Here is a 24,498-nt window from a genome sequence, read left to right on the forward strand (position 1 = left end):
CCAGCCATTGTGGCCAGTGATCAAGGATGATGGGACTTTGAGTCCAACAATATCTTATGGCCCACAGATTAAGAAAAAAAGGTTCAGAAAGACGTGCGCCTCTCCCCCCCCCCCATTGCTGTCTGAAGGAACCATTGGCAATTGAGTCTTGAACAAGAATTGCTGAATTTGTGGGACAGTTTAAATTAATGTAATATTCATGTCTTCTCCTCTTTTTTTGATCCCAGGTATTGATTTTCCCAGAAGGTACATGTACAAACCGTTCATGTCTGATCACTTTTAAACAAGGTGAGGAAGGCTGTGTCAGATGCATTGTTGCTGAAAAGCTAGAGGTGGGTGGGAGAGTGTGTAACCTTTGAAAAACAGATTTAAAGCATGAACCTTTTCAGAGGAATGGAGGAGGTGCATATCCCTCTAATGCATTGCAAAGCAATCCTCCAGGCTACAGATTCTGAAATGGACCCATGAATCAGAGTTCTGGGGTTGCAAGGTAAAGGTAAAAGGTAAAGGACTCCAGGACGGTTAAGTCCAGTCAAAAGCGACTATGGGGTTGCGGCGCTCTTCTCGCTTTTCAGGCTGAGGGAGCTGGCGTTTGTCCACAGACAGCTTTCTGGATCATGTGGCCAGCATGACTAAACTGCTACTGGTGCAAGGGTGCCTTGATGAGTGCCAGAGTGCACGGAAACACCGTTTACCTTTCCGCTGCAGTGGTAACTATTTATCTACTGTGCTTTTGAACTGCTAGGTTGGGAGAAGCTGGGAGCAACAGGAGCTCACCCCATTGTGCAGATTCAAGCCGTTGACCTTCAAATGAGCAAGCCCAAGAGGCTCAGTGGTTTAGACCACAGCACCACCCGCTAGCTGGCCCTACTCAAAGTACACCTATTGAAATCAATGGAATTATTCCAAGTCTACTCTGAATAGGAACAGCGGTGAACACATGATCTGCCTGGATCAAATCAGGAGAGTCTGCTTTGGAATATGAGTTCAATTCCTTCCTTACCAGGAGTGAACTTTTTATGCAAGGTAGTGATGTTCTAGAACTGAAAAAAAAATGTATTATTGAGCTCAAATGTGCCCCATTAATCCCAACTGTATATCTTTTACACCTGGCTCTGGTTGGTAGATCCTTTGGGGTTCTTGTAGAAAGCTAAATAACAATACTGGAATGTGCCCTTTTCTGGAATAGATGTAATCTGACTTGGTTTAAGGCAATGTTCTGTCTTCTGTATGTGAGGAATGTTTCTTTATATGGAGAGCTTCCCCCTTGTGGTCTGAAGCTGTACAGTCCAGAAATGAGCCTAGATCTCACCAACACAGTAGACTTCCAAAAGACAATAGACAACCAAAAGTGTTGGTGTGCTTTTCTGCCTAGGGAGTTGGAACCGATCTGCACTCTGTTGTTACAGGGCCTTTAGAACAAAACAGAAAGGAGATTTAGGTGGCAACTGTATAGCTATGTATGCTTTATCTGATGAATTTCACCCCCCCCCCATTACAATCTTTAAAATAGGAATGGGGAACCTTTGGTTCCCCAGATGTTGCCAATCTGCACTTCCCATCAGCCCCAGAAAACTTGGCCCAATAGCCAGAGGTGCTGGGAGTTCAGCAACATCTGGATGACCAACAGTTCCTGACTCCTACTTTAAAGCCCAGGCTTCAGTTCCACAGACTTCAGCTGTCTATTCCAGTGAACAATGAATCCCTCCACTCTCCTGCTGACAGCCATCCAAGCTCCAAGGTAGTGGTGAAACTGAAACTGGCCCCGGGACAGGATCCCATACTATCAGATTTGCCTAGGTTGGTGGTCTTCATTCTTCAACCTGGGATGCACCTTTTAACCATGACATGCTTCAGGAGACCCAATTCATTTTTGACCACATATTTGGTGTTAGCGCTTCAGTTGTGATCTGCCTTTGATCAGGAAACTGGTCCAGTAGTAGTTCCGCCAACATGTGGATCTCAGTAACAAGTCTGTTAAGGATGTGGCCCCTAACAGCTGTGATTTCCTGGGATTTGGGAGTCTGAGTGAACATGGAAAGCCCTTAACTCAATATGTTAAACTGAATGGTTCTTGTTGGTGGTGTCCATTGATTATTAATCCTGAGTATGGTTTGTTCTCTAGGCACAAACTATAGTCCACATAATTTATCCCCATGGTGATTTTTCTTGTCTGGCTTCCATTTCCAGGGGCCTTTATTCCTGGTGTTCCTGTTCAACCAGTGCTCCTTCGGTATCCAAATAAATTGGTAAGTTCCCTCCCAATTATTTTATTGATAGAATAAGTTGGGTGAGGACCCTCAGACCTGGGGGCCAAATGTGGCCCCTCTGAACTCATTATCTGGCCCAAAGAAGTCTTCACAGGCCACATCCCTCATTGTCCATGCTTTACATCCCTCTTGAGTGTTTCTACCTGGCTGGAATGAGTCCTTGAACTCTGATAATGATCCATTTCCCTGATACAAACTATGGCCACATCTGCACTATACATACCATTTAAAGTTCTGGTTTGTTCTGCTTTTAACAGTTGTGGTTTCCCCCCAAAAAAACTCCAGAAAGTGTATGTAAAGAGTGCTGAGTGTGATTAGGAGACCCCCTTTTCCCTCACATAACTACAATTCTTAGAGTCTCCTGTGAAGAGTGATTGTTAAGCCATTCTGGAAATTACAGCTCTGTGAGGGGAATAGGGGTCTCTTAACAACTCTCTGCACCCTTAACAAACTGCACTTCCCATGATTCTTTGGCAGATGGCACGATACTGCTTTAAATGTATAGTGTAGACAAGGCCCCTAAGAGCATTGTTTGCCTGAGATGATCTGAATGTTCAGTCTTTGGTTCTGAGTCTGCGATGGCCCATTCATACATGCAGACCACCATTTGGGTGTGCGAATTATCCCACGATAGGCGCCCTCTATGCATTTTGTCATGCTGCCTGCTAACTAAGAAAACTCCACCTGAAATACAGCTGAGAGCACACTCTACCATCCTTTTCCACCAGTGGTTTCTGCAAGTTAAACCTCTTGGCATTGCCACATCTAAGTAAACGACAGTTATTTGCTCCTGTGAGGGAACATGACAGGCCTGTGCGGTCTTGCCTCATATCGTTTTAGGGCTGAGGAACCATTTTCAGCCTGGGGGCTGTGTTCCTTCTGCAGGGTCAGAGACAAAAGTGATCAGAGCAGTGGGTGCGAATGGTAACCCCACCCCCTATTGTTCAGGCAGGCAGGCGAACAGATTTTTCAGAGTTCAAGGACACATTCCAACCCCACAGAAAGATTCAAGGAGGGTTCAAAGCAGGAGCCAGATGGAGAGACTCAGGGGGCTGCATTTGCCTCCCTGGACCAGAGTCTCAGCACTCATACTGTATGTTATGGTTTGGAAATTTGGGGTCTGGCGCTCTGTACCTTGTCTGTTAGTTCACAGTAGGGATGGGAGGCTGTGCCAGATCCAGCCCTCTCGGCTTCTCATTTTTCCATTCTTGAAGTAGGTTTTCTACATTTCTGCACCAATTTATGTTTTCTTTAAAAAAAAAAACCTGTGTGAAAATTCTTCAAATTGATAGTGTGAATTTCTCTGCGTGAACACACTTTTATAATGTGGTTTTGATGAATGTACACATTTCATCAGCATTTTCTCATAACATAACACCTTTTTTGGATGTCATTTTCACTAACACATTTTAGTGCACACATTTCCCCTCCCACACATGCATTCTTGCAAACATTGACAGGCACCGCAAAATTCAGATGAGTGCGAATTTTGAAAGATGCCTGCATTTTGGTCCTTGTGTTGTTTTGGACAGTGCAAATGTGATAAATTTTGCTTTAGGTGCAAACAGAATCAAATTTTCTCCCCCATCCCTTGTCAGGAGCCACAATCCAATTTCTGCTCTTGCTGTTTGCTTATTTAGAGCCTTTGTACCCCTACTCTTCAGCCAAAAGGGCTCCCAGACTGACTTATATACAAACAGTTAAAACAAGACAGCCCACAGGCTTAGAACCTAGAGCCTAGAAAAAATACCACATACTGTAGAAGGAGAAAGGCATGGGGAGGGGATGATGGATGGGGAGGTCAACTTCTGGCACCAGTTCTTAAATAGTTGTTCTTATAATGACCAGTTGGCATAGTTCAGGGGCAGGAGGTGCCTGATGAAGGTGGCCTTGTGGCAAAGCTGATGGAGTGAGTGAGTCCTGCTGGCCACCTCTCCCACTGAGGCAGCCTAGTGATATTCCTGTCCCCATGTGACTGTTGAGGGAGAGGAGGCCTGATGGAGCTGTCAGAGTGAGTCCTGTGTCTTCTCCTCTCTTCCATCTGATAAGGTGTGGGGGGGAAGGTTGTGGCCCTCCAGGTGTTGCTAGATTCCAAGTCTCATCAACCCTGGCTAGTGTGACCAGTGGTCAAGGATGGTGAGACTTGGTCCACAGCCTCCGGAAAAACACAGGTTTCCTGCTAAAGACTTGCTAGCGAATCACACCCACGTCCTGGCCTCAGCTGTGCTTTGCTTTCCATTCGTCCAACGAGCTGTTTATAACTATTCATTTATTTTATTTGCTTGCCTCTAGGATACCGTGACGTGGACTTGGCAGGGCTACAATTTGTAAGTGTCACCACCCTAATGACAAACGTTCTTATCGCCGGCGGCTGTTGACAATAGTAGTTGCAGCATCTTTGTATGTGCTGCATATACAGATCTTTAGCTATGGGTGCCATGTTCAGAAGGTTCAGAAGGTTTATATCGCAGCAATTGTATACTAATGGGGCAGCGGTGGGGAAGCATTCTCATCCCAAGGGCTGTGTTCCCTTCTGAGCAACCTTTGGGGTGGGGGTGGGGCACATGCTGGTAGTGAGCAAGGCAAGAAGCGAAAGTTGGTGGAGCAACACATAAATAATAATAATAATAATAATAATAATAATAATAATAATAATAATAATAATAATTATTATTATTATTATTATTATTATTATTATTATTATTTATACCTCGCCCATCTGGCTGGGTTTCCCCAGCCACTCTGGACAACTTCCAACTGAATATTAAAAACAATACAGCATTAAACATTAAAAACTTCCCTAAAGGACATTACCTCAGTCACTCATCCCTTCCTGTCCTCCCTCTCTGTCCTCCATCCAAGTAAGCCAGAAACATTATCCAAGTTCAAGGACAGGCAAAAGCACTCAGTGAGGTTGCAAGCAGGACTGTTGATGGGTTGTAACCTGGATACGGCTAACAGTGGTTACTACCTGTGGTGGCTACACTCTGACTGCATGATTGGAGGCACTATGCTTCCAAATACCAGTTGCTGGAAATCTTAGGGGAGAGATGCTGCTGTCCGGCTTGCAGGTTTCCCTCAGGCATCTGGTTGGCCACTGTGAGAACCTTACCTATAACTTGAACCCATGAGGGTTGGGGTCTTAAACAAGCCCCTTTCCTTTCACCTTCATCCATAATAATGCTGTTTTGCTTACAGCGTCTAGATGGTCAGCCACTCTGGAAAGGCCTTGCATAAATTGCATAAATTGTTAAAATGTATTAAATAGCCTATCATCTCAAGGCTGTAGCAAGGAGTACTAGCAAGGATGTGAAACACTTCATTGCAAAGCCTAATTGTCATTATCATTACAAGCGCCTTCTAATTTTTTTTAGATCTGCTTTATTTGTGATGTCCATTTGAAAATGTAGCTGTTTAAATGTCACATTTAAATGGATTGATTTGAAAATGGTTTGCAACCTTTGTTTTATTTTAATTCTTTTCCAGCAAGGAGGCATTAGTCTTGACTTTGTGCCAGCTGTTTACAAAAGTTGAAGTGGAGGTGAGAACCAGAGAAATGCTGCTATTTTAAACCTGAACGTGTTGATTAGTTTGCAAGCAATTAGTTTGCAAATGTTTGAGAACTGACATTGAGCAATGATAGAAAAGCTTTCTTTCTCTTCTTCCCTGCTAAATTGGTACTAGAGGGTTTGCCCCTCTCCCCCATCCTGTGCTTTAAATAATCTCTCATGCTCTTCTTCTTTTTAAAAAGCACATACAGCCCTACACCAATGGTTAAATTGTTGTTGTTTAACCCTTGGCCTTTGCCAAAATAATTGGCAATATTTGGTTTGAGAAAGAAACATTGATCAGGTGAGAAAATTAAAGGAACCAAAGAAGGTGAAGAAGGGAAGTCGTAAACGATTGGTTTATTTTATAGAAAGATATGGATGGGAAAATGCTTATTTTAATGTGAATGTGATTTTGAAAAATGTAACACTGAAAAATATGAATAAAATTAAAAGTTGATGCTTAGCATGTTAAGATGTGAGAAATGCTGAAATTGATTAAAACTTCAGTATCCCCCCTTCCTCCTTCCCTTTTGCAGAAAAAGGAACAAACTGTATTCCTTTCTTTTACCATTTTTATTGTAGTGCTTGGGGCCACCATCCCTACTTGCATTGCTCACCAACCCAGCTAACCCCGCACCAAAAGCCCACCTCCTCCCAAGACATAACCCCCTCCCTTTATACCTAACCCAACCCCCTCACATCCCCACAGCTTCTTCAAGCTCCCCCTATAGCCTCACAGTTCTGCTGTGTCCCTTCACTCCTGCTTTATTCAACCCACTGATGTTGTTTAAAATCACCATTTTAAAACCAACCTCGTCTTTTGTTCGCTTCCCCTACTGTGGCTTCATGCAAATCAGAATTCTGATGACGCACTAAAAATCTTCCATTGCGAGCTGCGCAACGACAGCCTTACCTTTTTATGTATATAGGAAGAAAATGTATATCCATTTTGTGAATCCAGGCCTTGCTTATTGATAAGAGATACTCTGCAGTCACCTTCAAATAGTAGATCATGTCTTGACATGGACACACGCTGGAGTCAGTGCCTTGCTAGCTAGCCTGCCCTCACTGTTGCACATCCTCTGCCCTAGTCCTCACTCCTGATATCCCCATGTCCAGTATAGCTGTATGGGGAAAGGGGAAGCCTAACCCTTCTCCCAGCCCACACATTGAAATCAATGCTAACTTCCCAAAATGGCTTGTGCCTCAACTGTGTTGAAGTAGCCATCCCATTCGTTGTGTGTGTGCACTCTCTAAAAAGAAGAAATGCAACAATTTAAAGAGCTATAGTTAATTTAAAGAGTTATAGTTACAGACAGTGCTTTTTTTCTGGGGGTAAAGTAAAGGTAAAGGGACCCCTGACCATTAGGTCCAGTCATGGCCGACTCTGGGGTTGCGGAGCTCATTTCACTTTATTGGCCGAGGGAGCCGGCGTGGCCAAGCCGCTTCTGGAGAACCAGAGCAGCGCACGGAAACGCCGTTTACCTTCCCGCCGGAGCGGTATCTATTTATCTACTTTCACTTTGACGTGCTTTCAAACTGCTAGGTTGGCAGGAGCAGGGACCGAGCAAAGGGAGCTCACCCCCTTGCGGGGATTCAAACTGCCAACCTTCTGATTGGCAAATCCTAGGCTTTGTGGTTTAACCCACAGTACCACCCACGTCCCGGGGGTACGCATACCCCTAAACATTTTGTGAATCTAAGTTTGGCCTCATTGAAGGGCAGTATTTCAATATGAGTAGGAAAATGACAGTACCCCTAAACATATTTTTTTTGGGGGGGGAGCATTGGTTACAGAGGTTTTTAGTGCAGCTAATTTTTGCTGTTGAGCATTTTGCTTTTTTAATATATATGGATGTGCTGCCATCTACTGGCAGACCTGCTTATCTTCCCCAGCAGATTTCAGCTGTTTGTATATTGCATGGATGCATACACAAAGAGGCCCAATCTGCACTATACTTTTGAAGTAGCACCATACCACCTGAAACAACCATGACTTCCCCAAAAGAATCCTAGGAGGTGTAGTTCGTTAAGGGTGTTCAGAGTTGGTAGGGGACCCCAGAGCTACAATTCCCAGAGCTCCTGGAGGGGGGAAGGGGTTGATTGTTTGTTATACCACTCTGGAAATCGTAGCTCTGTGAGGATTAGCAAACTACAGCTCCCAGGATGCTTCAGGGGAAGCTATGACTGCTTAAAGTGATATGATATAGACCCATTGATAGATTTGATATATGCATACATAAATAGATATACAGGTGATAGCCAACAATTGACATACATTAGACCTGTTGAAATAAATGGATTCAAAATCAAATCCATTTATTTTTGTAGTCCTGAAATATAACCTACCCAGGTTATTAAGACTCTACTGGCTTGTGTAACTGCATTTTTATTATTATTTCAGTTTCTTCCAGTCTACATTCCCTCCGAGGAAGAAAAGAAGGATCCAGTCCTTTTTGCCAGTGGAGTCCGTAACAAAATGGCAAGGTGACGTGGGAATCCTGCAAGGTTACTGTAATGGTTCTAGGGGTTGCTTGTGCATAAATCGGCGCCATACCTGGCTGGGTTGCCTGAGTGAACCCTTTCTGTCTGGACAGCCACTCGCCCGTGGCTGTCTCAATCGCTGGCAGAATCCGTCAGTGGGCGTTTCTTGAACTTCTTCCAGCAAAGAAGCTCTTTGACGCCTAGTCTCCGCCTAGTCTCCCTGCGCGGAAGCCTTCTGTGCAGGGAGGGTGTGGGCAGTGGAGGACCCGTGCTCTCCCCGCTGGTCCCCGGCAAGGAGTCATGGAGCCACCTCGCCGATTCCCCCATCTGCCCCCCTTCTCCACTGGTGCTACGCTGATTTCCTTCCCCAGAAGATGTGCTGCTTCTCTCCCTCCCGGGACGCTCTCCGGAACCCCTCTGGAGCTCTCTCTCTCCCTCTGGCTCCGATGGCAGTTCCCTGACAGTTACCTTAAGGCGGCAGGTGACTGGTGTAAAATATATCAGGCTTGAATCCTTCCAGCCTGTGTGAGTACATAATTGGTGGAGAACCCCAGACTCTTCAACCCTCTCTATCCAACCAACCCTCAGGACTCTTCCTAGGCCAAATCCCTTCTCTCTGGGTCACTCACAGAGAGGTCTCCTTACTGTCAGCACCCTTAACAAACTACAGCTCCCAGAATTCTTGGGGGGAAGCCATGACTGTTTTATGTGGTGCGGTGCTTTAAATGTATGGTGTATCAAACATTCCTCAGCCACCTTGAAAGGAAACATGAGCACATCAAAGGCCCTGCATCACACTCAAGAGAAGGTCACCAAAATTTTCACTCTCTTTGATGATTTTTCAGTGCAGTTTTGTTTCTCATTAACTGATGGCAAACAACCAACCAAAATGTGGGGAAATCTTTCAGCATAGCGCTCGTTTATACAGTCAGTGCTTTTACTTTGCCTAGAACAAGAAGATGAGCTTACCTTCTAAAGTGGTGTCATACATATGTTTAATTTCAGGGCTTTGGATGTGGCCACTACGGACCACACATACGAAGACTGCCGCCTGATGATCTCGGCCGGACAGCTGACCTTGCCCATGGAGGCAGGATTGGTGGAATTCACCAAAATCAGCAAGAAACTGAAGTAAGTGCTTTGCTTTTGCTTGATTCAGAAGAAAGATTTGTGGGCTGTTGAATGCTTGACTTGAAAGATGCTCTGCTTGTATCCAACATCTGGAAGGCCACAGGTCTCCATGTCCCTGCTGCATATGGATGGCAAACTCAAATGTGGCTCCTTGGGTAGCTAATCCATCCAGGCTCAATAAAGAACTCCAGGGTTTGCAGATGTGCAAGGGAAATAATGGGGCAGGGGGATAATCCAAAATAGCTCAAGCAGGATTGAGTGTGTTTAGTGGCTATGGGATGCTGGCTGACTGTAGGAAGGGGGAGACAGAACTATAAGGTGAAGGGGGAATGGAATGGAGCATGGAATGGCTCTGGCTGGCTGGCTGGAGCCGTGAACAGGAGCACGCTACTTAGCTACTTTCCTTTTACTTTTGAGCTCTTAGTGGCCTTTACTAATGGCAAGTGGGGCCTCTGGACTCTTTCTTCCCTTTCAATAGTCTAAAATGGGACAGCGTCAGAGAGCAGTTGGACCAGTTTGCTGCGATCGCCAGCACCTCCAAAGGGGGCAGGATTGGAATCGAGGAGTTTGCCAACTACCTGAAGCTGCCCGTCTCAGATGCTCTCGAACAGCTGTTTGCCCTATTTGACAGGGTAAGCATGCTCCCCCACTCCCCCCATAATCCTTCTTGCAGAAGCTGTGCTTGTAATTCAATCCTCATGCAGTCTTCTTTTTTAATAAAAAGAATCCAAATTTACCATAAGGAGGAGAGATGATGCTTTGCTGGGTGAGCAGGGGGACAGCATAAAATCAGTGCAAGGAAGGAGACACAGGGAATGAGGTTAAAAAGAGTCTGGTGTCTCCAGGGAAAGGGTTTGCAACTGCCAGTGCACTGTGAGAAGCAGCTGCCTTTGTTCGTGTGCAGCAGAGGGCGGAGTCCTGCAACGCCCATGGATTCCAGCTGTGAAAGACGACATGTATGGGCATGGCAGGCGGTAATTGCTTTGACAGATCAGTTGCTCTTGTAGCGCACACCCAACTGTGCTCTCCTCAGACGCCCTCGGAGCTTTTTGGAAGGTGCTTGGGTCTCTCCGAGTCTTCGCCATGTTCCTCGTTCAGGCTTTGTTGGACACCACTACCAGTGGCGGCGGTGGTGGTGGTAGCGCTGGAGGAGCCCTTCTGAGAAGCATTGCAGGAGGTGGAGGAGGTGGTGGTGGTGCTGGCGGAGCCCTACTGAGAAGCATTGCAGGAGGAGGTGGCGGTGGTGCTGGTGGAGCCCTCATGAAAGGCCTCGGAGGTGGAGGCGGTGCTGGGGGAGCCCTGGTGAGAGGCCTTGGGGGGCTCTTGGCAGGAGGAGGAGGAGGAGGTGGTGGAAGCAAAGCAGGGAACATTGTGGGGATCGTCGGGGGAATCGTCAACCTCATCAGCGAAGCGGCAGCTCAGTACACTCCTGAGCCACCACCGACCCCCCGCAGCCATTTTGCAAATGTGGAAGCCAACGAGAGCGAGGAGATGCGCCAGTTCCGCCGCCTCTTTGCCCAGCTGGCTGGCGACGACATGGAGGTGTGCCCCACGGAGCTGATGGAAATCCTCAACAAGGTGATGGCCAGGCACCAGGACCTGAAAGGCGGGGGCTTCAGCCTGGACACCTGCCGGAGCATGGTGTCCGTCATGGACAGTGACACCACGGGCAAGCTGGACTTCTACCAGTTCAGATACCTGTGGAACAACATCAAGAAGTGGCAGTGTGTCTTCAAGCAGCACATGGGCCCGGCAGGGACCATCGAAATGGCCCGGCTGCCTGACGCCTTCAAGGCTGCCGGCTTCCACCTGCATGAGCAGATCTACAGGCTGATCATCCGCCGGTACGCCGACGAAGACGGCAGCATGGATTTCAACAACTTCATCAGCTGCCTGGTGCGCCTGGATGGCATGTTCCGAGCCTTCAAGTCCCTGGACAGGGCTGGCGATGGCAAAGTCCAGATGAACATCCAGGACTGGCTGCAGTTGACCATGTACTCTTGAAAGCAACCCAGGGGGCAGGGAGGAGAATCCGGCACTCATTCCCAGCTTCAGGCTGCAAGCACTACTTTTTAGTTACATAACTGGACTCTGTTCCTTTCTGGAAACGAGGCTGACTCTCTCGTGCCATCGCTACGTTTTAGGCTTGCCGGGGAGATAGGCAAGGTAGGGGAGGTTGTACACTTACATCTGGCTTTACTCAAGGTGCTCATTTTAGCTTTGTTGTCTATGATTTGCAAAGTTTTCCTTTAAGTGCTTTTGTTTAAATAATGAGAATGGCTGGTGTGTTTTAGAAATGCATTGTTTATCATTTTGGGAGCATGCATACACTTTGCTTGTGTAAGCTGTACTCGTGTCTAGGACCAAAACTGTGTATTTTAAAAAGTGTCTAAATTGGGCAGAGAAGACTGTTGCTTTCACAGGCAGCAATCATGTGTTGAAGGGTGTGGGGTGTCTCTGATATATAGTTATACTGCAGGAAAATGCATCGCTGTATGGTGCAGGGCAGAACCCCTGCTCCCTTCCAAAAAATCCTCCTCAAATCTTTCCCCTCTGCAGATGTTTACTGTACACCATCAGGGGCTTGTGGAGACCAGTTCCCATTCCCATGCCACCTCCCATTTTCATTTCTCCCCCCCCCCCAACAGACACCTCATCATACTATATTTGCTAGCTTGTTTTTGGGCGGTGCTGTTCCTCTTCTGAAACGTGACTGGCACTCGGCCACTCAAGTCCACTGTTAGCTGGAATGCTGTAAACTTAGACACAGGAATGGGTACTGGGGGGAGAGCGAGTTGCAAGCTGAGCAGAGTTGTAGTCTGTAGCTTTTTGGTCAGTGTTTTGTGTCATTTTGCCCAAGGGCACATCTGAATCCCAAGCAAGCACTGACAAAGTAGATATTCGGCTAATTCATAGCCATGAAGGGGTAAAAATAAGGGCAAATAAACTTGGATCATAACAACAAAGAAAGAGGTTTCTGCCATTTATTTGATCATGTTGCAGCTTGGTATGACCCGGGGGGTGGGGTGAGAGAAACTTATTTTTGCACTCAGCAATGCAATAACCTCATTGATGTTTATAGTGGAATAGAGCCCAGGGCTTCAGATCCCTGGGTGATACCTCATTTATTCTTAATGCTTTCTTACTTTAAACCAGAGCTGGGGAACCTTTGGCCCTGGGAAGTGCACGTGGCCCCCAGACTATTCTTTTTGGCCCTCAGGACTCTCACCCTTCCCCAGCTCTGCTTTGCACCCTCCTCTGTTGTTTTACACCTGACAGAAATCTGCCCTTGACCTGTGATCATGCCTCTTGCAGCTGTTTTTGAAACAGGAGCCATCAATGAGACCTCGGCTGGTAACCTGGTCGCTGGATTGTGAACCCGTCAAAGTTTCCAAATTGCCTTCAAGGGCAGCTTCATGCAGAGTGACTTGCAGTAGGTCAATGTGAGATGCTGGGCATTGCATCTTTCACCTTCTGCATGCAGAGATGCTCTGCCACTGAGCTATAGCCTTGTCCATATATGAACATATATGAACATACCAAACCAGGTCCTTTCTCCATGGCACCACACTGGCATTGCAATATGCAGCAACATCACCAGTCTACATAATTGACCTTCTCCTTTTGAGGATGGGAGAGAGAACACACCAAGAGAGAGAGCACTGAACTCCACATTGTAACCTCTCTGCTTCCTTTCTTGTACGTGCCCCATGTTTGCACCTCTTCTAAAACCACCTCTTCATGTTTCCACCATGTCACCATTTCTGACTTTGTTGTTCCTGGCTCCCCTCTTTCTCTTTTTCAGACCTAAACCCAGGTGTTTGCGTGTTTAGTAAATGGAGTGTGCAGAGATGATTCATATTTTCTTGGCAAGCCCTTTCTCAAATTAAGAAACCCAGACACCTATTTTTGGCATGGCTCATCTCCCCACCCAAAGTGGGAACGCCCTGCCATGTCCGTTGTTCTTCATATCGGTTTTTGGAATGGTGTCATTTGAATAGCTGCAGCTGGCCTGGGAGGGCCTCTGTAAACATTGTGTGATGTGCGCAGCCAATCCTTGCTGGCTATTTTTCTTTTCGTAAAAAGAAGCTGTTTTAGGAGGGGGCCATTTGGAACTGGAAAAGTAGGTGAAGGTGGAGTGGGGAGATAATCACTGACTTAGCTGTCTTTGCAACAGGTGCTCCATCTCTAGAAAGTTCCAAATGTATGTTTGCTCTAGCAAAGGTGCTAAAAGCGACAACACTCAAAATCATTTTAATTATGATTACTTCTCACTCCAATTGCTAACCCTGCCTGCCCACCAAGCTCTTTGTCAACTCACTTCCATTTGCACATCACCCACCCCTTGCCTATCCCCTAATACCTCACTCCAGGCCCTCCCCCGACCACTTGCTGCAACCCCACTTTTTAAAGGAGAGGGGCAAGATTCAGAGAGCAGCTTGCCATATCACTCTTTGAAGTGTGTCCCCCTTTCTGTTAAAATGCCCACCTGGGCCTCCTCCTACCCACACAGCTTGCTTGCTCACCTGCCTGCCACCTGTTGGCAGGCAGGTGAACTGCAGCGTGACAGTTGCCTTACATTTATATGCATATAGGAGGAATAAAGTTTCATTGTGTTCCTGTCTTTAGCTTATGAAGCTTCACTGGGCATTTTCTGCATACGTTCCCTGCAACTTTCATATTTGCATCCATGAGGACATAAAAATGCAAGCATCATTGAAGATAACACACAAAATTGCATTTTATTGTTCCATTGCCTGTCAGAAATGTGTATATTAGTCAAAGCTGCATGTTTACCAGGAGACATTCACACTAAATGCTGGTGAATTTCTAGAAGGTTTTTGAAAAGGAAATTTGCAGATTGCTGCAGTGGTGCGGAGAATTTCACTTGAAGACTGGAAATAGGAGAAACTAAAATTGACTAATTCTTCCATGATGGTAATGACAAAAGGGGTTTGGCAGGTATCTATAGACATCAACTTTTGATGCCAACCCAACACACTAGTACCAGTATGCTACAAATCCATCCTTTATTTTTAGTACAGGAGGCAGAAAAGAAGAGAAAATACTAATCTAAGCTTATGATCTTTGCTACATTAACAAATAAAAAAACTTTTGTTTGTCTTTGCAAGCCTGTTCCCCCCCCCCCTCCAAGAGTAGAAATACTTTTTTCTCCTCTTACTGGGGATGCAGATGGGGGGGGAGGTAGTTAAATGTGCTAATTCCAGTTTGCACACATTCCATTCTTTTAAGGCACAGCCCATCCCTTCCTCTGCCTTAGAGTCTGGAAACTGGCCAGTCTCCTGAGGGCTGGTATGCCAGCCTCTTTCAGATGATGTGTATAGCCAGTGGATTGAAATGGAGCCTGCTTCTTGCACTAGAATATTGTGTGTAAGTACATACACACACACACCACATATAAATGTTTACATAAAGGATATAATTTATAAGAAGAACAAACAAACAAACAAACAAACAAATGCACATTAAAGCAAAATAAGCAGAAATGTTAGGGTTGCCATACGTCCGGGAATTCGCAAACATGTCCTCTTTTGAGAGTCCTTCATGCACATCCGATCCGGAGGGAATTTTACATTTTAAAGCAAATGTCTAGGATTTGGGTTGTGTGCGTGTGCACCAATAGCTCTGGTTCAGTCTTTGGCACGGGCACAATTGCCCTAAAAAAGCTCAACAACTTTTTGTGTCCAGATTTTTTATCCCTTGAAATATGGCCACCCTAAGAAATGTATAAGACCCAAAACATATTAAGCAGTCCAATCTTATGGGTCAGGGAAAGCCTGGATGAAAAGATAAATCATCACAAGATGTCTAAGCAGCTGGTGGTTGCCGTTTTATGTATATAACAGAGGGGAGGGCATTCCACAGAAGAGGGGCAACAGCAGAAAACACCAATTTTGTGTCACTGCATTGTGATGTTCTGTAGGGTGTGATGTGACAAGTAGAATTCGCTGTGAAGATGAATTGATGGTTGATCATTTTTTTGGAACTGTAGCTCTCTCAGGGGAATAGGGGTCCCCTAACAACTCTCAGCACCCTCAACAAACTACTGCTTCCATAATCCTTATGGGAAAACCATGGCTGATTAGAGTGGCATCATAGTGCTTTAAATGTATGCAGTGAATGTGGCCCAACAATGTCAGGGAGGGGAGAGCAGCACATACCCTTTGAATGTTGCCCTGCATTTCTTACAGAATGGAGATGGTACCATAGACTTCAGAGAGTACGTTATTGGTTTGTCCGTGGTTTGCAACCCTGCCAACACAGAACAGACCATTCAAATGGCATTTCAGGTAAGTCCTCAAGCTTAGCATCTTAACTCCAAAAAAAGAGTTCTACTAGACATATAAACTTTCAAAATCCATGGGGGGGGGCTCTAACAAAGTACTGCTCAGAGTAGACCCATTGAAATCAATGGACTTAGTAGAGTAGTCATGACCATTATTGTCAATGGGTTTAATATTTTTTAAAAGATAGTGAAATATACTCGGAGTCGAGAGTGGATTTCATGCTCTTTATTCAGCTGCATTCTGAATCCTATTGTTCTAGGACCAATCAGACTGCTGCCTTTTGGATCCTATTCAACTCAGTACATAACAGATAGATTGCTGCAAAATGGGGGAGGGGGAGTTTTTAAAATCTAAATTATTGCACAGAAGTGTGTAGATACAGCCAAAGTTTCCTGATGAAATAGAAAATGTCTAATGCCTTCATATGGCATTGTTTTCCTTTAATTTCTTTTGTAAAATATTTATCTTATTGATTAAATGACTCATTTCAAGAAAGCTCATGCATTAAATGAATTAGCAAATGCTTATATTTATCTAGTCTCTTGATCTAGTCTCTTTATCTAAACTGCAGCCTTATCAAGAGTGCCCATCTCACATTACTTTACACAGTGATGTATGATTTGCTCAAATTCCTAACCCTCCCTTGATGCCACCACCCTCCATCTATTGAGGGTTCCTCTATAATTCCCTTGACTTATTTAACAGTAAAGCCCTTTTGGCTGTTCCCAATGTAGCAACAGTTCCCATTGCGAAACATCAGCACGTGCCTCTTTTCTACAGCTCTTTGACGTCGATGAAGATGGCATCATAAACGAAGACGAATTTAGCTTAATTATGCGTTCAGCGCTTGGGCTTCCTAGCCTTGATGTTTCTAATCTGTTCAAGGAAATAGACGCTGACAACTCTAAAAAGCTCTCCTATGGTAAGTGTCGCCAAGCCAAGCTAAACTGTCGTGGCTTCCTTGGGAATTGTTGTCTGGACCTCAGGATGCCGAGTTGACTGGGTGAATCCTTAGGTTTTGCCTACAGTCCCAGTGGTTTTGTGCAGAAACCAATGATAGCTCAACAAGGTGGACCTCCTTTTACATCTGTAGTGTAACTACGACCCTCTAAGCATTTATTGTTGTAAGTATGGTGCCCCCTAAAAGTTGCAATTATCTTCGGATATCACGGTTCCAGCGCTTCCAGTCTGTTGCTCTTTTCAGGTGGGATTCAAGTCGTACATTTAGAATGGTTTTGGTGGTATTGAGCAACCAACTCCCTTTTGCAAAAGATTCAACTTTTTGTGACATGGAAAGTGGTGGGGAAATGCTCTGGAAAGTGTGGGACGACATCTGCAACGTCATCTAACCTCCCTGCAAGCAAATGAGAATGAAGGCTCTTTAAAGAGCCAGTGGCGTCTAATCTCCTTGCAAACAAATCAGATTGAATGTGCAGTAAATGGTCTATCTAGACGTACCCTTAATCATAGTTTAGTGCAGGGGGGAGGAACCTCCGGGCTAAATTAGGGTTCTCAGAGGTATTTATTTGACCTGCGAGGCTGCTTTTCCCACAGCCAAGCCTAGCTGCCCCACATCTGATGTCATGGGGAGTCAGGTGTCAGGGAGGTAAAGCTGCGGCTGAAAAGGAACAATTGGAAGACTTCAAGTGCAATCTCAATTGTTCCTTAACAAGTAGAGCTTGCATTCAGCAGCTTTTGAATTTAGTGCCAAAAGGAAGGCCCAATCAGATGGGTTTCACTCAGAAGCTCCTAACTTGAGCTCCTGAACGGAGCCAGTTTACCCTGACATGGAAACAGGGACAGTAGCCTTTTGTCTGAACCTAACGCTGTGGTTTAATATTAACCGTGGTTTGTTTAAACAATCCAATTTCCCAGTACATGTTTTGAAGTTGGCTAGTCTCAGTCAAACCACAGGTTATCAGTCCAGACGACATGATGAGGTGCACTTCAGCAAAAGCAGAAGCTCATGCTAAAGCTATGGTTTAACGCAATGCCCAAACTCCCCTAGTGTTAGAAATAACTTCTTGTGTTTCTCGATTTTCAGAAGAGTTCAAGGATTTTGCTCTGAAACACCCCGAATACGCCAAACTGTTCACAACATACCTCGAGCTACAACGTTGCCAAATATTTCCAGAGACAGAATTTACTTGCAGCACGCCGACTGTGAAAACCCCAGTTTCAGATATTGCCTCGGTGCCAAGGAATAAAGTTTGTCCTCAGGCCAGTAATGATGACCATTCCATTGTCAGTGTCTCTGATAAAAAAGAAGACTGAATCTAAAAGGCCGAATATATTTGTGTATGTGTTGATGTTTTGTATTTTATTTTTAATATAAAGAACATACGGATTTTTATCTTTTTTTAAAAAAAAGCCATTTTTAAATTTTTATCAGAGAAGGCAAAGATAAAAAAATTAATTGCTTAAAAATTATCTAACTAGTTTTAATGAGTCAATTATTATATTTATTATTTTTATTTTTATCACTTGGGCTGCATTAATTGCACCCCTGTTTCATTGGGCTGCTTGCACGGAGGCAAAATGCAATACAATGGTTACTTTCTTGGAAAGAATGCCATCGATTCCCCACCCCCACCCCCGCCTTTGTGGCAAATGTTTCCAAACAGTTAAGAACTATTTCTGGACTAGCAAACAGGTTGCGCTAAGCTAACTTGGCCTTTTGGAGCAGAAGTGGAAATGTAAGATCATAAATTAATAGGGTTGGACCTTGCATTTGGGGTGACCTATGTATCAGAAGGAAGATTATGCTGTCTCCTTTTTTAATAGTTGTCCTTGTCTACCCCTTCATTCTACCCCCAGAGTCTATGCCTTCCTCCACCTTCCTCTTCCCTTCTATGAATTAGTATCTGATTTCAGTTCTGTGTACTGATTGGTCTGTTGGATGACCACCTTGATTGACTCCCCCCCCCCTTTCTTTGGAAAAAGAAAGCACATCATGGCTGTAATATGGGAGAAATCTGGTGGACTGTACTCTTTTATCCCTCACTTAAGCAGGAAGAAGGTAAGAGAAGGTCCTTGCTTGGGAACCGCCTCACTCCCATGCCAAAACCAGCGCTAAGTCTTCCAATTGGACATTTGATGTGTTGACTGATCAGATGACACCCTCAACATTCTGGGACAGCTGTACAAGGACTGTATCAGTCCCCAAAATAGTCATAATTTTGCTCCTCACTGTTATTCCATTTGTGGCCCTCTTGAGGGTCATTTCCCAATTGACTATGTCTGCATTGTACCTACTGAAAAACCAGGCGGGCATATAGCTCTTCTGATACCTTTCTTGGCCTTTGTCCTGGTGTTAACTTCAACCGGGGAGATGGTAGGATAGAAAAGGAGGGTGTATAGATTGAGAAGAGAAAATCGTCCAAACACTGATACAGATCTGTAACCCCATCCTCAAGGAGCTGCATTTGTCTTTATTTATTTCTTTAATTCAGGAGATCTAATCACCATGTCACACTAGCTGGTCTGATAGTATCCTCACAGGCTATTTTACCAGCCAACTATCTCTGAAGGTTCTTCAGCAGAGTACATTTGTCTATAGAATAAATGTGTGTGTGTTCAGAAAGGGGAACGTGCTCACTCAGGGGATTTTGGCCTTGTAACTATACTGAAAAGCCACTTTACAATATTTTTGCACTCTACAAAATATTGCCTAGTGTTGTCTATCTTAACCTAACAAATGCCTGTCTTGTCCTTATCTGGCCACCTTGGTTGGAAGCGGTCTTCTGGAGTGGAAACTATGTGAATATTATAGGAAATAAATTAAAAATAAAATAATATGGTTTATTTGCACATGATGGTGTATATGGTTTGCTTTGTGCTTAAAATAAGAGTTGGATCTGCTGCTATAGGCTTTCGTGTGTGACTGGTACTAGTTCAGTGTTTTAAAAATTAGAGCTGTAGATTCAGCAACTGTGTAATGAATGTTTACTCCTTAGATGTGTCAGCATCGCCCTTGAGCCAGTGCCACTAACTGGACTCATCCACTTCAGCCCCGACTGAGCTAGGCGAGCTGGGTAGCAGTTCCAGAGACCACCTTCTGCACAGGAACAGGTCAAAGTGCTGTGGACTCACAGCTTAGAGTTGTGAGCAGCGGATTCACTCCCACAAGAAGACAGTCGTCGCACAGCAGAGTACAGCAGAGTCTAGCAGAGTATATAAACAACTCGGAGAGCAGCTCTGTAGAATATCTTCTTTATTCTATAACTACAACTATAATACAACTATATACAGAGCTAAATAGGTCTAAGCATAAATGAATGCTGAACCGCACTGAGTGTCTGCAGCTGCTCTTAGCAGCAACCTTATCTTTACACACGATCTCTAACACTCAGTCTCTCTCTCTCTCCGACACTGACTGACTCTTTGATGTGGTGCTGGAGCAGAATAAGTAGAGAGCAGAACACGCCTCCTCCTCTCTGGAGAATCAGCAGACTCCTCAGGAGATTCTTGGATATGGGAGGGGTGAAATCTCCTCAAGATGCTCAGGAGAGAAAGTGGACTGAAGGTATATGGATTGGTGCAATTTCTGGAGCTAATTAGGGCCTGGCTACTTTATTTTAAATCTGTGGATGCTGCTCCAAGGTGGAAAAGAGGAATAAAAAGGCATCAAATACAAAAACTAAGTGCTCTAGAGTAGAGATAAAGGAGAAATTCAATTCAATGCACATAAGAAAATTTGATCAATTTTGCACTTTCCGAAACAATTGTTGTTTAGTCGTGTCCGACTCTTCGTGACCTCATGGACCAGAGCACGCCAGGCACTCCTGTCTTCCACTGCTTCCCGCAGTTTGGTCAGACTCATGTTTGTAGCTTCGAGAACACTGTCTAACCATCTCGTCCTCTGTCGTCCCCTTCTTCTTGTGCCCTCCATCTTTCCCAACATCAGGGTCTTTTCCAGGGAGTCTTCTCTTCTCATGAGGTGGCCAAAGTATTGGAGCCTCAGCTTCACGATCTGTCCTTCCAGTGAGCACTCAGGTCTGATTTCCTTAAGAATGGATACGTTTGATCTTCTTGCAGTCCATGGGACTCTCAAGAGTCTCCTCCAGCACCAGAATTCAAAAGCATCCATTCTTGGGTGATAGCCTTCTTGATGGTCCAGCTCTCACTTCCATACATCACTACTGGGAAAACCATGGCTTTAACTATATGGACCTTGGTTGGCAAGGTGATGTCTCTGCTTTTTAAGACGCTGTCTAGGTTTGCCATCGCCTTTCTCCCAAGGAGCAGGGGTCTTTTAATTTCGTGACTACTGTCACCATCTGCAGTGATCATGGAGCCCAAGAAAGTAAAATCTCTCACTGCCTCCATTTCTTCCCCTTCTATTTGCCAGGAGGTGATGGGCCCAGTGGCCATGATCTTCGTTTTTTGGATGTTGAGCTTCAGACCATATTTTGCGCTCTCCTCTTTCACCCTCCGAAACAATATCCAAACCAAAACACAGCTTTCCTTCAAATGCCACTCTTACCTGAATTTTGCAATGCAGTTCTCCAGCCAATGTTTTTTTTTAAAAAAAAAATACATATATTTGGGAAAAGCGTGGATAGAAAAGGACATGCTGAAGAAAATAACATACCAAAGTGCATTTTACCAGGTGAAAGTGCTTGCAAAAATGTAAATATTAGTAAAAGTTGTGTGCCAAAAAACAAAAAGCGTTTATCAGGATAAATTAGCTCCAAAAGAGTGATGAATTTGCATTAGGATTTTTTTGAGTGAGTCGCAAATTGCTGCGAAATGTGGAGAACTGAATTTTTAATAAACTTAGAAATTTAAAACTGACATATCCTCCCATCCCTACTCTAGAGTATAGCTTTTTGTAGACAGAAAATGGTATCCTTTTCAAAAGTTTGGGTCCATGTTGTGCAGCATCCATTGAGCAAGACATCCCCTTTGGATTTAAACATAGTGGCTGGTGCTTATTGGGGCTGGTAGGGTGTAAGGCAGGAGCCCAACAGTAGGTGGAGCCAGAGCCAATGACAACTAGAGCTAGATAAGTCTAGTGTTGTTTCCATCCACCTCCCTGATGAGTTCTACAAGAAGCAACACTGAGACTAAGGAGGAGGAAGCTGGTGGTCAGTGCCACCTTCTGGACTAACTGAAAGAAGGCAGGCAGGTGGGGGCTGGCTGAGGGCACACTGTGGCTGGTAGGGCAGTGACCTAATGGACCAGCTTCCAGGGTTAATCTTGTGTTGGACTATAGTCCAATGCTAGGTGCAAGGAAATAGGACTGCTAGCCACATGTGTGCAAAGCAAGCAAGAATTCAGTGAAGGAGGAGATGTACTTTTCCTAGAGTTATGTCTATAATTGCAGAAGTGAAGCTACTTACATTTCTAGAATTGCACATGAGTTTAAAGAAGCTCTGTTGGGAGAAGGTGGGTGGGAAAACATAGGGGTTCATTTGAACAGAACTCTTGCAGAGAATATCTGAGTTTCTGGGTCCTAAACAACAAATATCAGGGGAAAACACCCAAGTTCTAAACAGTAAAATGCAATCTATAAGCCATAGGTAGGATATTGCCTTTCAAATTAACAAATAAGGTTGCTATATTGTTTCCATGTGCTTTATGATTTCCTCTTTATGTATCGTGTTTCCTCTTCAAAGCTTGTGGGTTTTATGTGCTTTTTAAATAAACATCTAAATGATGCAGCGTCTCCATAGATGAAAAACTCCAAATGGTTTCTGAATCATTTTTTTGTAATTGTTGAAATGAGGTGTTCCTCTGTATTTGGGAACCAAAGACAGAGTGAGGGACCTCCAGATTCCCAGACCATCCCTGTGCCTTTAACCTCTCAGCTGACCTCCCTGTGTCTTTGATGTTAGACTGATATGTCTTAAGTTGCATCCTGTTTACAACCTCCTACTCCTTCTCACACTTCTCTCTCGGACCTCAAGATGAGAGGTGGCCTTGGAACTACCCTTGAAGAGCAAAGGAGCAAAATTAGCTAGGTTAGAACTATCCAAGTTACGCACTTCCAGCAATTATTTTGTTATTTTTTACTACTTTCAAGTAACTCTCTCTGTGTGGTTGCAACAGGTAAAGTCTATTCTCTAGCCAGGTTCACTGGCTGTCCGCTGCACACTTATCATACCAAAGAGGGGTCATGCTTCCAAGAACATGCTCAACAGCCAGGGAAGGGAAATTCAATTTGGTATGCATTTAAGGGCGAATCTGTCAAATTCACTTTCCAGGACAATCTGTGAACCGAAACACAACTGGCCATTGAAATTTGCACGTACCAGAATTTTGCAATGCAGTTCTCCAGCCAGCTAAGGTTTGCAAAAAAAAGTGTAAGATATCCTAACCAAATTTTGCCTGATGGTCAGCTGCCCTGCCAATAGAAGAGCTATTTCATTTCAATGATCTTTTTTCATCCATTTCATCCATTACTTTTAAAGCCAAAGTGAAAAAAGCCCAAGTTGTAAAATAATAATAATAATAATAATAATTCTAAAGAAATTCTCCCTCTCGGGTTGCACTGTAGCAGGCTGTGAGCGCTTAAGAGTCTCACCCTCGATTACTATTTGCAGGAAGTCAGAAGCCAAACCTCTTGTGACATTAAGGAGGTGTGTTTGCCATCTGCTTGAAAATGTGGACATTTCATTAGGAGGGAAGTTAACCTGACATTTCATTAAGCCAAAATGCAAACACAGACATTTAATTTGATCAAAAGGCAGCCGGTATGCTTTGAAGCCTGGTCCTGCATATGTTTACTCGAAAGCAAGCCTTACTGAGTTCACTACGACTTGGTCCTTCAACTGCATATTTCATCGGGGGGGGGGGAGCCTGCAGCGGGGGGCTTTAATTGCTTCTTGTTTCTTGAGATACAAAAGAACCTGCAGACAGAAATATTTTTACATGATAAATAGATAGCAGTAAGTTAAAGGTAAAGGACCCCTGAATGGTTAAGTCCAGTCAAAGGCGAATATGGGGTGTGGCGCTCATCTCGCTTTTCAAGCCAATGGAGCCAGCGTTTGTCCACAGACAGCTTTCTGGGTCATGTTGCCAGCATGACATCTGCTCAACAACCAAAGCTAATTTTCCCCTCCCACTCTTATTTCAAAGCTATTTTTGTCTTTGTATCAGAAAAGCACCGGCCAATTTGGTTGCCAATAAATATTGCTGTAAATATTTCTGAGATCATGGCCTTTCCAACGAGTGGCTCCTGTCTAGGTTTGTTGATTGTCTTACTTTAAATGTTATGAGGATCCTATGCCCTTTTAAAATGTGTTTTTTGGGGGGAGGGTTATTGGGTTGTTGTTTTTTTATTATGTATTTTGTGGTTTTCTATTTTGATTTTATTCTGTGAACCGCCCTGAGACCTCCAAGTATAGGGTGGTATATAAATTAGAACAACAACTGCTTCTGGTGCAACAGGACATTGTGACAAGTACCAGAGCTCATGGAAATGCTGTTTACCTTCTCGCCACAGTGGTACCTATTTACCTACTTGCACTGGTGTGCTTTTGAACTGCTAGGTTGGCAGGAGCTGGGACAGAGCAATGGGAGCTCACCACCATTGCACGGATTCAAACCGCTGACCTTCTGATCTGCAAGCCCAAAGAGGCTTGGTGGTTGATACACACACCCAGTTTGTAGAGGATGGATGAATCTGTCAATTCTACTTAGCTAGGTTACTCAATTTTTTATCTGAAATTCAAGGTTGTTAAGAGACCCTATTCCCTCCCTCAGAGCTACAATTCACAGAATACGTCAACAGTCAATCCCTCTTCCCAA

The 24,498-nt window shown here is 44.5% G+C and overlaps 3 protein-coding genes across 3 annotated transcripts in view; 2 read left to right on the forward strand and 1 right to left on the reverse strand.

Annotated features, from left to right (window-relative positions):
* The window catches only part of LPCAT2 (lysophosphatidylcholine acyltransferase 2), a 39,353-nt gene extending 16,924 nt beyond the window's left edge, over positions 1 to 22,429 (forward strand). Inside the window, exons 5-14 of the mRNA XM_081201206.1 lie at positions 228 to 288; positions 2,191 to 2,249; positions 4,563 to 4,597; positions 5,757 to 5,811; positions 8,226 to 8,308; positions 9,311 to 9,436; positions 9,915 to 10,068; positions 15,649 to 15,747; positions 16,525 to 16,666; positions 17,789 to 22,429. Coding sequence (XP_081057332.1) covers positions 228 to 288; positions 2,191 to 2,249; positions 4,563 to 4,597; positions 5,757 to 5,811; positions 8,226 to 8,308; positions 9,311 to 9,436; positions 9,915 to 10,068; positions 15,649 to 15,747; positions 16,525 to 16,666; positions 17,789 to 18,018 — 1,044 coding nt within the window. The 3' untranslated portion in view covers positions 18,019 to 22,429. The remainder of the gene's footprint in view (positions 1 to 227; positions 289 to 2,190; positions 2,250 to 4,562; positions 4,598 to 5,756; positions 5,812 to 8,225; positions 8,309 to 9,310; positions 9,437 to 9,914; positions 10,069 to 15,648; positions 15,748 to 16,524; positions 16,667 to 17,788) is intronic.
* The window catches only part of LOC308591485 (tigger transposable element-derived protein 1-like), a gene marked incomplete at its 3' end in the record, with an annotated part of 500,687 nt that overhangs the window by 85,930 nt on the left and 390,259 nt on the right, over positions 1 to 24,498 (reverse strand). The window lies entirely within an intron of this gene.
* Positions 10,157 to 12,406, forward strand: CAPNS2 (calpain small subunit 2). The gene has a single exon (XM_081201266.1). The coding sequence runs from the start codon at positions 10,520 to 10,522 to the stop codon at positions 11,438 to 11,440; it is 921 nt and encodes a 306-aa protein (XP_081057392.1). The 5' UTR covers positions 10,157 to 10,519; the 3' UTR covers positions 11,441 to 12,406.

Source organism: Podarcis bocagei (assembly GCF_964188305.1).
Source record: "Podarcis bocagei genome assembly, chromosome: 7".
NCBI lineage: Eukaryota > Metazoa > Chordata > Lepidosauria > Squamata > Lacertidae > Podarcis > Podarcis bocagei.